Below are 14,105 nucleotides of genomic sequence, written 5' to 3' on the forward strand. Positions count from 1 at the left end.
GAAGCGGAAATGTGTAAGTTTTACCTAGCAAGCTCCAGCTGTTAGGTTTATCTTTGTTGGAGTGTCTTTATGGTGACGTGGCATTCGAGATGTGCGATGTGATTGGTGTGTTCGATGAGATGGAGGGGCTATCAATGGGCTGAACTTAAGCCTAAAAAAAGATACTCTAGACATTATCACTCTCCACCACATTCTAGTAATACAATATTTGTATGGACTGTTAGAATAGAGTTTTAGTCTTATTTATACCTACTAAGAAGAAAAGTTTTCACTTAGGTTTTGCCCCCGTTATGCTATTATGAGAGGGACGGTAGTCAATTGTCACTACAAGAAATAACAAAAGAATTGCATGTGCGAGGAATTGCTCTATTGAGTAATGGGAAGCGAGCTATTCCCCGGAAATGTCCTACGTGACGAATGCTCAAATTATCACAAAAACTAGGTTTCTAGTAACGAAGTAGAATAATCATTACAATAAAGTTGAATTTTCGTGACAATCATATAAATCCCTTAGAGTTGAGTCATGCAGTTGAACAATCGTTGACACTCTCAGTAGGCTACGGTAGCGACTACAAGTGGATTAAGAAAAGCATATTTTAGGATCTTTCGTACTAGTCAAAGTACTTGATACGGCACAATTTTGATTTTATACACAGTGAGACGAATGTGTTTAACAACATATTCAATACCGTGATGGACATGGGTCTAACACACAACCAATTATATATGGATGATATGTATGTAGTTGTACAATTTGACCATACTTATATATGTCATCCAGGCTCTAGATTTGACTGTTGCTTAATATGTTGTTTCTTACAAGCTTATTTATTTTTTTCCCATCTCACGGACATGAATATTGAAAAATTATAATTGAGGCTTTATCTAATACATTTTCATTGTCTCATATCTAAAATATAAATTTACACTATATATATATATATATATTTGAAAATTTTCATGTATTAGATATTCAATAAATACTTATTTATTTACCAAAAAAAATCATACTTATTAAAAAAGAACAAAGATCAATAATATTACATAAATTGAATACAATATTTTATACTTATAGTAAATATTGGTAAAAATACATATATGTATGTAGCTATCTTTATATTATATTTAATAAAATATTTAAAAATTAAACTATTCATGTTATATACTATTTACATATTTTATTATTAATATTTTTATTATATTTAATATATTTTAAAATAATATATAATTTTTGTGATTACAAAATCTTGTAAATGTCAATCTTAATTAAACATTATTTAGAAATATATATAAAAAAAATAATGTATTTGCAATATAATGAGAATAGCTAAACCTATGGGGGAGATAAGGAATTGCTATCACATGGGGAAATGAGTTTGGAAATGGTCATTCCATTCCTTACTCATATTTTTACATACCAATCATGCCATAAATGTTAGAAACCTCAAGGAAAACCCTTTTTACTCTTAATTTTGTAATTAGTAATAATAATAATTAATAAATTTATTGTATTATGTAATGTTATACTAAAATAAAGATTTTTCGGGTTATATTTCAAGATAAATTATAATAGGTTCTCCTAAGATTTACAATAACTACAAATATCTGTTATTATTTAAAAAATTACTAATGTCCCTCTGAAATTGACGATCGTTTAACAAATACTCCATACAATAAATTATTACGATATGTATTTCTTAGATAATTATTTATATTAGGAGTATTTATAATTTTTTAGATAACGAGAAAGTAATTATAATTATGATAAATTTCAAAATAGCCCGTTATAATAGTTACTTCTTACTCAACAAATTATCCCATTCATTTGCATTTTTTCCTTTAGATTATAGATCTCTTTTCATCCATTTATTTCCTCTATTTTATTTTGCTCAATTAAAAAGTATTATATATATGGCATTTACCACTAGTAAAATTAAAAGATGAATATGGATGGTGAGAAAATTAAACTAAGGATGAGACAGCTTGATTTGAGCCATACCATTTTCGGCCCCCCATGCCTATGGGCAGAAATGGAGACGGACAAAAATATATTTGAAAATAGAATGTATGATAGCAGAAGTGAAGCTAATCGCCTAATCCTCAAGAAAAAGCGAAAATGGGATTGCCCGCACCCAAACTTCCACCTTAATGAAGGCAGGAGATGATTGCAAGAATTTTCTTTTAAGAAAAGTTAATCCAAAAGTTAGCACAAAAAACAATCTTTTCCAGCAAATCCGAATTAATTCACATTTCAGGTCCGTTTCTCACCAGAAACAAGATTGATAAATTCGCCCGTATTTGCATACGGTGAAGGAAAAAGCCACCAGAGGGAATGGGCCAGGCAGCTTCGGCCTCGAGGCCCAAATTCTTGAAGTCTGCCGCCGTGATCTCGCCGCCGGTGGCGGAACCGGGCTCGGAAAACCCTGATGAAGTGGGGGATGACTTGGATGACTCCGTTGCCGGGAATGATTACACTTTGAACATTCCTGACGAATGCCTTGCCTGCATTTTCCATTCGCTTTCGTCGGGCGACAGAAAGCGCGCCTCTTTGGTGTGCCGCCGCTGGCTGAGAGTGGAGGGGCAGAGCCGCCACCGACTGTCGCTCAATGCTCAGACGGAGCTTGCTAGTGTCATTCCTCGCTTGTTCCTTCGTTTTGATGCGGTTACTAAGCTTGCACTGAAATGTGACCGCAGATCTGTTAGCATTGGCGACGATGCTTTGATTCTGATCTCGCTCAAGTGCAGGAACCTCACGAGATTCAAGCTCCGGGCCTGCCGCGAGCTCACTGATGATGGGATGTCGATTTTCGCCAAGAATTGCCGGAATTTGCAGAAATTTTCTTGTGGGTCTTGCAGCTTTGGGGCTAAAGGTATGAATTCTTTGCTCGAAAATTGTGGGTTGCTGGAGGAACTGTCGGTGAAGCGGTTGCGTGGCATTACCGATGGGGCTGTATCTGAATCCATTGGCCCAGGAAAGGCAGCGGATTCTTTGAGAGTTATTTGTTTGAAGGATCTTTACAATGGCCAGTGCTTCGGGCCGTTGATTATTGGGGCTAAGAATTTGAGGAGTTTGAAGCTGTTCAGATGTTCCGGGGATTGGGATAAGATGCTTGAAGTTGTTGCTGATAGGACTGATGGGCTTGTAGAGATTCATTTAGAGAGGCTTCAGGTTAGCGATCTCGGGCTGTCCGCAATCGCTAAGTGTGCAAACCTTGAAATATTGCATTTGGTAAAAACTCCTGAATGCACAAACATTGGACTTACGGCGATTGCAGAAAAATGCAGGTCGCTTAGGAAGCTCCATATTGATGGATGGAAAACAAATAGAATAAGTGATCAAGGATTAATTGCTGTAGCTACTTACTGTCCTAGTCTGCAAGAATTGGTGTTGATCGGTGTGAATCCTACGCATTTGAGTTTAGAGAAGTTAGCTACAAATTGTCAAAATTTGGAAAGGTTAGCTCTCTGTGGCAGTGAAACTGTTGGGGATGCTGAGATATCATGCATTGCTGCAAAATGTATTGCCTTAAGGAAGTTGTGCATAAAGAGTTGTCCAGTTTCGGACCATGGCATTGAAGCATTAGCCGGTGGGTGCCCTAATCTGGTGAAGGTGAAGGTTAAGAAGTGTCGGGGGGTGACCTCTGAGGGAGCAGATTGGTTGAGGGCAACTAGGGTTTCTCTTGCAGTGAATTTGGATGCCATCGAGCCTGAATTGCCGGATGCGGGAATCATTGAGCAGGAGATTGGTGCTGCTGATACCCCATTAATGGGTGGTCGAAATAGGGATGGTAACGCGAGGTCTGCTTCATTTAACAGGTTACGTTCTTTTTCAGGGAGGAGCTTGGTGGCATGCACCTTCAGGAGGTGGGCAAGCTTTGGTAGCAGGTCACGGAAAAATTTGGGAAGGAGCTGATGCAGATTAGCAGTTGGCAAGTCAAGCTGTTGATCTGTTCAACTCTGCATTCTGGTTCAGCACTTCTATTCTCTGTACTTGAATGCCTTTATGGAACCATTATTGGCACGTTTAAGATTGGGTTTGCGCTATTTGCTGGTATGTTGAGTTTATGAAGTGGATACCTTTTTACATGATGATGATTGGGCATAGTAACATATGGTTTCTTAGGTTAAATAGGAAAGGGGGAAAAGCTAGGCACTCCCTTTACTGTTGACGACATTATGCAGAACACTAAAATGAGAATCATGATTCAACTTCTTCAGGTCTTGCCGGTCACTGGATTTAGTCTTGCTATTGTTTTGGTTGCTGAAATTATGTAATGGTGCTGAAGGTGTCATCACATGCAAAATTGTATCTTGTAATATATCTAATGCCATGAAATTGTTGATCATGGAAACAAGAGTCCTCTGTGATTATCTTGTTCTTTTAATCAGATTTCCCTGTTATGTTACTCAATGGAATTGTAAACTTTTATGGCATGAATGCAGTGTAAAATATTAAACTTTAGTAGTGATATGTGCTGCTGTTAATTTTCCATATCAAAAGACAATATGCCATGTAAATCCAATGAACTGTAGAGCTTGCTTATCTGATTTCTATTGAAACTAGCACACATTCTTCACAAAACTGAGTGTTTGTATCCCATGTCACTTATTCCGAATGTTGTGCTTTGAGTTTCTATATTTGCTCATGGAATAACTCTGTTATTGTCTCAGCCCACCCCTTACACTGGTAAGAGTCCCAGAATATGAAGAAAGGGTCCTAGAGCATGAGATCAAGATTAACTCTAGTTCAATTTTTCCAATATTCACTATATGAAGATCACATCTGCATAGCTGTTCATCGACTGAAAATGATGGGCTTGCAATCGTATTTTACAATGACAGACTTGTTTGATGTTCTTTTAATCTTAATCCATATACAGTGATCTCTTTCTCAATTTTCACTCCTCATGTATATGTTATGTTGCCTCACATTCAGTGGATATCTTGCATGGTTTCCAGTACAGGGTCGTTGATCGTATCTTTGTTTAGACAGCATCTTGCTTGTAAGATATGTTCAGTGAAGAGAAACTCTTGTCCATAGAACTTCGTTGCGAATGGTGAAACATGGACGAATTCAAGGGTAAACTGTATGTTCAACATGCTGTGGCTGTAGCACGCCAGTCACGGCTTAGAGTTTGGTTGCCTGTGTTCTTGGTTTGTCAGATTAGTTGATCTTCTGCATATCCTGAGGAAAAGAAAAAACATGGTACATGAAGCATTTAGGAAATGCAAGGGAAATTTTACTGCAGAAGCTTTCAAGGTTTCATGCCACAGCTGATCTTCGGATATCATCAACTGAAACTCGCTGATCTGACAGGGCCTGTCTGTGTAATATTATGAAAGACGGAGGGGCGGCCTACGCATTTTCACTCTACTCAATGGAGTGTCTGTAACTATCGCATTTTAATAAGCAAAAGGTAATGCCAGGGTATTTATTTAAATACAGTTGGATCTGATAAATTTTACACCGTGTTGTTTGAGAAGGAACAGCTGCTATCAAGTTTAATGCTCTGGTTTCTCAGTAGTAGTGTCTGAGTTCTGTTTGACATAGGATAGCAACTTTAAAGAACCGATGGAACAAGACTGTCATGCATCTGCATAAGTCGGAACGCAGGCCTCGGAGCTGGGTTTGGATGGATTGATTTCGAAACGAGTTGAATCCAAAATATATTTGAATTATTAGGATAAAAATAGGAAGCGTTGAAGTTGAAATGAATTGGTTTAGGTCCGAACAGTCCAATAAGATATTACTAACATTAATATTTGATTGCTCAGAAAATTAAACACGATGAAAGCCATCAGAACTCATTCAAGACTCATGGTTGAACTAAACCCGACCCAAATAGAACTTTAAAATCACGTACACTTGAACCAACCCGACACTAAAATGGCGGGAGCATGCGAGCATCGTCCATATCGCTGCTGCTAGTCTGCAACCCCAGTATAATCTCTCGGAAAATTGAGTGACACTGACACATAATGCTAAATACATGCAGTTAACATCATCGTCAAATTTCACTTTCAACATGTTAACTGGATTTAGCAATTGCAGCGACGTTTTCAAATCAAACAAAACGGAAAAGCTGAATTACGATATTTCTCAGTCCGATGAAACGATTTGTAATGCAGATCGTCCATGAAACGATAGAGTCCCGATCAGCCCACTTGTAATTGAATTTTACTGCACTAAGTTCACTTCTCCATGTAGTGAGATAATCTAAATCAAATAACTACAGTGGGCAGAACTAGGCTCTATGAGCATTAAGATATCTATTCTAAATTCCCTATAATATAGTATTGATTTGTAGATTGTTAACTTGATTAGCAACAGTAAATTGTACGGAAATGAAGAATTCGACCATGAAACCCTACAAATCATTGTAGGAACAACGACCATGATTTCCTCTTTGCAGTTCTAATAATGCAACAAACTTAATTTGCCAAGAAAAGGAAGTCTCTGTATCTGTAGTACAAACCTTCTGGTATTGAGCACAGTACTCTAGTCGGCTTTCTTTTCCTTCTTTGCAGGTGGTTTTTGGTATATCATAATTTGACTTAGGATTGTACCGTTCGTCATAATGCCAATCACAGAGCCCAAAACCACTGAAAGAGAATCAAGGGAAGTGGTTAATAGATAACAACGGAGCAAAGAGATCTATGAAAAATGTAAGGCGTGAACTAATGAGGCAAGAATGGAAGATACTGATCAAAGTTCTAAACCTCCAATTCAAAAAGATTGGTGGAATCAAATATGAAAAACCCAAGTTAATACACAAGAAGACTAGATCTTGAGGTAGCTCCTACAGGTAAGTTTTCAATATCACAGAGCAGGAAAAAATTGTTATGATCGACACAATATTTTTGCTTTTGAAAGTGCACTATTTTCAGCATCCAAACTGAAAAAGATTTCAAGTTTCTTCAAATCATACACGTCCCCAGAAAAAAAAATGATGAAAATCTGGATGTGATTTCACTAAAGGAAAAATAGTTTTCAAGGAGCAGCAGCAGAAAGATTTTGCACAATTTTGAAGTCTGAGATATTAAGAGCAGGGCCTTTCAGGAATACTAGCAAGTTTGTGCTGCAAGAGAGTTTTCTGACACAATATAAGCAAAATGCTTCATGTGATCACAGGTTGATAAGTAACATGATACTTTCTGGAAGAAGAATTAGTAAAATTTAATCAAGTCAGAAATGGGTAAGAGTACCGCTCAATGGTGCCTTTTCCTGGATGCTGGTGAAGACTCGCACTGCAAACAGAAAAAGTTATAGATAATAGAATCTATTAACATTGTTGAACCTACCTGTGCCAACAAAAGATAGCATATGTACTTACCCATAGAACCTCCAAAATTCATTAAAGAGGTGAGAAAGCTAAGCTCCCCGGTACTCTTGTTCTGCTCAAATAACAATTAAAACTTGTAAGCAGATAAGCAATCTAAGTAGCGAGCCTCACTTGAAGCATCTTTAAAGATATATATCATCACAATAAAGAAAATGGATGCACCATTACAGATATCTGAGTGAAGCTGTTTCAGGGCAAAGTTCATGTGTGCCGTATTATAGAGTGCCATATTATAGTGTGCTTTCGTCCTTAAGTAATATGTATTTGTACTTATGCATTTGTACATCTCAAAATTTTAACACAGAAAAACTTCATAACAGTATCAGCTATAGATATTTTGTAATTGCATATCATCAACTTGCTTTAACTAATAAATTTTCTGTTGTGTTTTCTGAAACTTCACCAGATTCTTTACAGGTAGTCAGATCCCTTTACAACTTATCACAGGATAGAACCTTTACCTTGAAGTTTGCCCAAATCTGTGGAATCCTCGCAAAGAAGAAGATTGCATGTTGGGAAGCCTGTCAAATTCATTTCTAATGAAACCTCAGATACTTAAGAAAAATGTAATCATGGACACAGACATATGAAAAATGATGATGAATTTATCCAAGAAGATAGCGAGGAAACAAACAAAGGAGGACATAAGTGATATGGAACTGCCGTAAATGCAAAGCACAATACCAACTGTTACTCACGTATAGAGCTTCAAAAAGAAGGGGATCAATTTGACCAGCCAAGATCGTTGGTGCCACCCCACAGTATCTGTGTTAAATGTTAAGGAAAATGCACACTTCATTTCTATGCTACAATTGAACATTTCACAGTTACCAGAGAAAATTGTTTGATATACAAGGTGCCATTCTCCAACATTTGTTAGTCTGTGGAAAGAGCAATGTTGACATAATGGAGCAATCAAAGGATACAGTAATGCTCTGATCCAGGTCTTGGTTCCCAGTGGTTGAGAAAAATAGTAGATGATAGCTACAAGGATTATGGCTGTAAAGGTAAAAGGAGAGACGAATTATAGACATTAGTTTGTCAGATGAAACAATCAAAATAACATGTATTAGGGACAGTAACTAATGTGGTATGGCATTCATAATTTGTTATTCATCATACTTGTGACAAAAAGTTGTTAATTAGAGAAGGCTCATGTAAATCTCCTGAAAATGACCAATGTACATTTATGTAGAAGTCCCCATGGATTTGGGAAGCATGGACAGCACATACCTTGAATCAAAAGGAACGCCAACTCTCCATATGCTGAAAAAGGAAGCCCTTTGTGCAGACAGTATGCCAAAGCAATGGTATAACCGACAACCTCAAGTTCAAACGATAACACACTAAGCCCTCTGATACTTCTGTGTTTCAAAATTTTTAGTATCTGAAAAAGAAAACCCAAAGAATCATTTTAGTGTTGCCGGCTAATTGCACAATTACATGCCAGAATCGAGTGATGTCTTGACATATTAGATTTCACCAGGAAAACTCACAGCGCTCACCATGTTATTGGACACGAAAGAATGAGTTTTTGAGCCCTCAACCAATACCATTATCATACTACTTAAATATTTTCTTCCCTCTATTCTTTCCTCATACACATTGAAATGCAATTTACACATAACCACCATACTCCAGAACCTAAAAGGTACTACAAAGAGAGTCATATTGAGCAAGACATACAGTTCCACTAGTTAGCAGAAATAAAAATCCAACGCTCTGAGGACAACCAGAACAAATTATAAATCTTTGAGTAACACACCAGACTAATTTCAGTGACACACCACATTAATTTCTCACTGTTTAACGGTCAATAGATTTTTCAAGTGGTCTAAGCACTTCCTTCTGGTAAGTTACATTGAATTCAATCTTAACCATAACCATGTTAAAGATTAAAGGTCGAACAAGTGAAGAAGAAAGTACCGGACAGTCCATAAACTTGGAGATTGGGATTTCAGATTTGCATACTGTAGTTTCAGATTGCTAGAACTTTTAAGGGATAAGTACTCTAGAACTTTTATGTTCGTGCAGTGTCCGAACATAAAGTGAAAACTAGGCTAATCATTTTGACAGTAGTGTTTTGATTTTTGTGGACTCATGGTTTGGCCAGATGCTGTTCTTTTTAAATGCTTAACCATGGATACAAGATGTAGGTCACTGTTGAGTTACACTATGATAAGAATCTCCAACGCCCACAGCAGATACTCATTTTAGGTCTAAACAATCTCATCACTGATGTCTATTAAAAAATGTAGTATTCAAATACAGAACCCCAGAACTACCCAAGAAGAACAGAAAAATTCTTGTTATTAACCCCCTAGAATCAGATATGAACATCATATGGCTGATGACCAAGGCTTTTGGACATGTCTACACCATTCTACATAGCTTCATAGAAAACCAAAGAGATTTACAGGTCAAAGCATGAGAGTTCATTCAAGTCCAAAATCTTCATTCCAGTACAAGGGATGATGCTATGTCTAAGTATACTGTTTTTCAAGATCAGAAAATGATTGACTCATTTGCCTTCCCTGGACAAGCACTTGATTGATAATTCTTATACTGAGCCATTTTAGAATTGGAGCTGTTCTTCACTATATGGGCTTCTCGATGCGAGCTAAAGGCTAGTTTATTATAATCCATCTTTGCCACTACAAAAATAAATCAAAGCTTACTCGTGCATAATCCACTCATGCGTCTGCTCCATCCTTATCTTCTCTGCTTACTTGGTGGCTGTTTAATAGAGGTAAACCGTAAATGTAACATAAATATAGAGATCCTTGCATGGGAAGCAGAGCCAGTCTTGAATCATTTGGGAAGAAAGTCCCTCATCAAAAGTTCAACAACTTCTGTTAGCATATTGAGCTCTAGCTCTGTTTACAGATTGGATCCCACAGCAAAAAGCATCAACGGGACCTTTTGTTTGTTCAGTGGTAATGCAGAGTACGAAGTAACTGCTCCTACTGACATCACAATCGGAAATACTTGCATATTTTGTTTTTCATTCTTTTTCTAGAATAGCCAACTTCTTTTATAACGTTTTACTTCTGAAGGGAAGAAAAATTCAAGAAAACTAATTTCACAAGCTTTCTTCTGTATTGACTTTGAACATTATGATAACCCAGTGGAGTTTCTCTCTTTTTTTTTTCTTCGTAATTCCACCCTGGTACAGTTCCTATCACATAAAATATCAGACATTTTTAACAAGACAAGCAGCAAGGCTCTGAACTCCACAAGAACTCAAGATTCAGTTTTTCCACTTAATGATTATCAACAAAATGAAGATACTCTTAACTCAAAGCTGAATCCGAAACTACCCAAATCAGTATTGATCACCATGTGGATTAGCAAAAACCCTAACCTAAGACTCAACTCAAGCCCAAAAATCCTATTTTTAAAATTTGATTACCCATATTAGGGAAAAATTAGACGAAGTTAGGAAGCTCAAACTACAAAAGGAATTGAATCACGTAACTAGTTTGAGAAAAACAGCCACCAAGTTTTCAAGCAAGATTTAGAACACAATTGGATTCACTGACGAACAAACTCCATCTCCCAACCTCGCTCCGAAAACAATTCACAGTACCTTAGGGTGATCGTAAAACATCTCAACGCAATAAACTCATTCACTCAATAATTCAAAACTAGTCATCTATCCCCATGCAAAGATCAAACCTTTCTACAATAATCAGCAAAAAATCTCAAGAACAAGCAGGACCCAACATCGATCAGAGACTATGGAATGCCAAAATTCAACAAAAATAAAACTAAATTCAACAGAAACAATTAAAACCCAGTAACATAAAACATAAAAGGCTGATCTCCGCAAGGTAAATTTTACTAGCGAAGCATACTGTTTACCTGTGGGAGTTTGACTGTGGTAGAAGCGGCAACGATGCAGTAACCCAATAGCTTGGATATTAAGGGAAGCAAACAATCTTTCTCTGGGAATTCACCATTGCCCAGCGATCCCAACGCACAACTAAAATCCATCCCAAGAAACTTCATCTCCACCATGTTTCTTGCGTGTTTGAGTATTGTATTGTATGAAAATTTCTGGTATGAATATGAGGGGCTCGACTTGCAGGGGGGTATTGGTTTATGCTTCTTCGAGTTGCGGGATCTACAAAGACTACAATGGGTCCATTTTTCGAGTATTATTACTTTGTTTATTTTGCATTATTTATTTAAAGTTAAATTACACTAATACACTTGATATTCGATCTAATTATAAAGGGATAATCATACTTCTTTTCTAAAATTTGATATAATTACACGTAAATATCTTATAATTTTAAAAGTTATATACATCTAATATTTTTTATTTTTGTTTTTATCTAACAAATAAGTCAATCTATTTGTAAAATTTATTGAATTTGATGATATTAACAAAAAAATTAATAAAAAAGTTCATATTTACCTCACATTAATATATTACTAATTCATTACAGGTTAATCAATTTTCTTTATGATTAAATTATTCTTATAATAACCTCCAATCTATTATGTTCAAATTTTAATATATTTCAATTTCCATCTATAATGTATTTACTAATTAACTAAATATCACAAACATATATCAATTAATCCCACAATTATGTATTAAAATTTATAGATGTTACAGTAAAAACATTTGAGGTGGGTAAAATAAATAATCTAGAGAGAATATTAGTTCATAAAAAATATATTTTATAATCCAAAAAAGGGTTTATTGGTCAGTTCACTACAAAAATTGGATGGAAACCTAGCAGAATGGATTGGTTGTTAGGCGAATGTGAAAATCAAGGGTATTTAAAGTTTTTAAAGAACGAGAAGGTATTTGTAATTATACCAAATATCAGATAAGGTGATTATAATTTACCCTTTTTTATTTGAAATCTTATTGCATTTTCTATTTAACATATACACGTCATATGCATAAAGATGACATTTTATTTTATTTGAGAAAAAAATTTATATCCGTAATTTGTATGTATGTATATAAAAATAAAAGATGTAACATAATTTAAAATAAAAAAACCAATCCAAAAAAATCCACAGAGAATAGAGAAAGATCCTTTCTCAAACATGTTGAATCTTATAAAGTCATAAAGAAGAGTGTTCATAATCAAACTTTGGAAAGTAAACGCAAAGAAAATTTTGGATGCTCCAATTAAAGTCGCATATTAAACATCAACATTCTCGGGTTTGGATCCAAATTCATGCATCTCTGCTGGTACACTAATATCGGGGTGGGTAGACTCCGCCGGTGGGTGGAGGTGTCGGGTAGACGCCGCTAGCGGGTGGAGGCGTCGGATAGGCTCCAGTGGAATACGGTGGTGCTTGGTTTGTAGGATTAGCCTGTGGATATGTGGATGTTGGTGCAGTATAGTTTCCAGTCGACTGGCCTGCAAATATTGTGAAATTGTAAGATCGGCATTAGGTTGGTCGTAAAGTAATCGATTTAAATTAGAATTTTTTATCCGAATTTAAAATTCCATACAAGATGATTGATTACATGACTATATCGATCGGTTACTCTTTTTGGCCATCTCGTTTTATCATTGAACAAGTAAACGATGTTGGTGTAGAGAAACTAACGAGCATGATTAATTTCATTCGACGATGCAACATCAATGCTTTGTTCATCATATAACTTTTATTACCATTTATATAGATATGAGGAATAGGTTGTCAAGCCTTGGAAATCATGGATCACAAGAAGGTCAAAGAACACCCATATTGGTGCAAAGATTTAGAGCAATGTATGATTCTTTAAAACAACAAATAACTATTGAGACGAACAGTTTTTTACCTGTTGGATAACCACTTGGGGCCAAAGGAGTAACGTGTTGTGGGGGGTATCCAGCTGGAGGATAGGCAGATGGTGGCTGACCGGAAAAAGAAGTTGGTGTCTGATTTAGCCATGGTGACGGGGAAGAGGAAGGAGGAGGGTAAGTAGTAGTTGGTGTATTTGCCAAACTTGAAGGATAAGTATTGGGCGGGGCGGTTGAGCATGGAGGAAATGGAGGTGGTGGGGTGGTTGAGCATGGAGGAAAAGGAGGCGGTGGGGCGGCTGAGCCGACAGGATAAGGGGCTGAAGTTGGTGGATTTTGCGGGAATGGAGATGTTGGATTAGGAGGGTAGAGGTAGCTTGTATTAAGGGGGGTCGATGATGCTGGCATGTTTGTTGGACAAGGGGCAGATGTGGTAGCTAGGTAAGGGGCGGCCGGGTTGGAGCATGGTGGTGGTGGCGGCGGCGACTGCCCATTGTATGGCAAAAGCGTCGAAATGGGTGCACTTGGTGTGGCATACATTTGAGGAGGTGGGGCATATTTCTCAATCGTATCTGAATTCATCGTCCAAGTTAGAGTTACACAAATTTAATACATTGAAGAATATTTATTTTTACATCTCATACGTACCGTTGGTGGCGGCCGGAGCCTGGGGCTGGTTGCCGGAGAAAGAAACTGGTGCTCCAACCATGGTGAGAGATGAAGTGTATATGAGTGTGATGACTAGTGATCAATATTATGAAATGATCACTTGTATATAAGGATTAGGGTATGAGATGGAAGCATCAAAGAAAGTCTTCTCTTGGGAAGTTGACTTGGAATTGTCATACTAATCTCCACTAGGAAATGAAGGATAATCATTTTCCACTTTGGACATTATAAACAACTATTGTTACATTATATTTGATGTATGCGAGCATCGAGCATTAATTGCAAACGAGAATATGGACGATTTATAAATTTCAAAAAAAAATTCTTTTTAGCG

The 14,105-nt window shown here is 36.7% G+C and overlaps 3 protein-coding genes across 6 annotated transcripts; 1 reads left to right on the forward strand and 2 right to left on the reverse strand.

Annotated features, from left to right (window-relative positions):
• On the forward strand, window positions 2,062-4,932 carry LOC105155531 (F-box protein At1g47056-like). Of its 2 annotated transcripts, none has more exons than XM_020691663.1 (2): window positions 2,062-4,051; window positions 4,672-4,932. In XM_020691663.1, exon 1 carries the CDS (start codon window positions 2,333-2,335, stop codon window positions 3,911-3,913), a length of 1,581 nt encoding a protein of 526 aa, XP_020547322.1. In that variant the 5' UTR covers window positions 2,062-2,332; the 3' UTR covers window positions 3,914-4,051; window positions 4,672-4,932. The 2 variants fall into 2 exon arrangements, with proteins under 2 accessions (XP_020547322.1, XP_020547321.1); XM_020691662.1 differs by lacking the exon at window positions 4,672-4,932 and adding an exon at window positions 4,219-4,462.
• On the reverse strand, window positions 5,655-11,482 carry LOC105155532 (mannose-P-dolichol utilization defect 1 protein homolog 2). 3 transcript variants are annotated; one of them, XM_020691671.1, is made up of 9 exons: window positions 11,208-11,482; window positions 8,577-8,730; window positions 8,270-8,342; window positions 8,042-8,108; window positions 7,805-7,864; window positions 7,335-7,395; window positions 7,207-7,248; window positions 6,477-6,603; window positions 5,655-5,969 (listed from the first exon to the last, which is right to left on the reverse strand). In XM_020691671.1, the coding sequence occupies exons 1-8, from the start codon at window positions 11,361-11,363 to the stop codon at window positions 6,500-6,502; spliced, it is 717 nt and encodes a 238-aa protein (XP_020547330.1). In that variant the 5' UTR covers window positions 11,364-11,482; the 3' UTR covers window positions 5,655-5,969; window positions 6,477-6,499. The 3 variants fall into 3 exon arrangements, with proteins under 3 accessions (XP_020547330.1, XP_011069727.1, XP_011069726.1); XM_011071425.2 differs by having other exon boundaries at window positions 5,655-5,982; XM_011071424.2 differs by lacking the exon at window positions 5,655-5,969 and having other exon boundaries at window positions 6,073-6,603.
• On the reverse strand, window positions 12,380-13,900 carry LOC105155533 (leucine-rich repeat extensin-like protein 1). The gene is made up of 3 exons (XM_011071427.2): window positions 13,751-13,900; window positions 13,141-13,674; window positions 12,380-12,733 (listed from the first exon to the last, which is right to left on the reverse strand). The coding sequence occupies exons 1-3, from the start codon at window positions 13,809-13,811 to the stop codon at window positions 12,567-12,569; spliced, it is 762 nt and encodes a 253-aa protein (XP_011069729.1). The 5' UTR covers window positions 13,812-13,900; the 3' UTR covers window positions 12,380-12,566.

Source organism: Sesamum indicum, linkage group LG2 (genome assembly GCF_000512975.1).
Source record: "Sesamum indicum cultivar Zhongzhi No. 13 linkage group LG2, S_indicum_v1.0, whole genome shotgun sequence".
Classification (NCBI taxonomy): Eukaryota; Viridiplantae; Streptophyta; class Magnoliopsida; order Lamiales; family Pedaliaceae; genus Sesamum; species Sesamum indicum.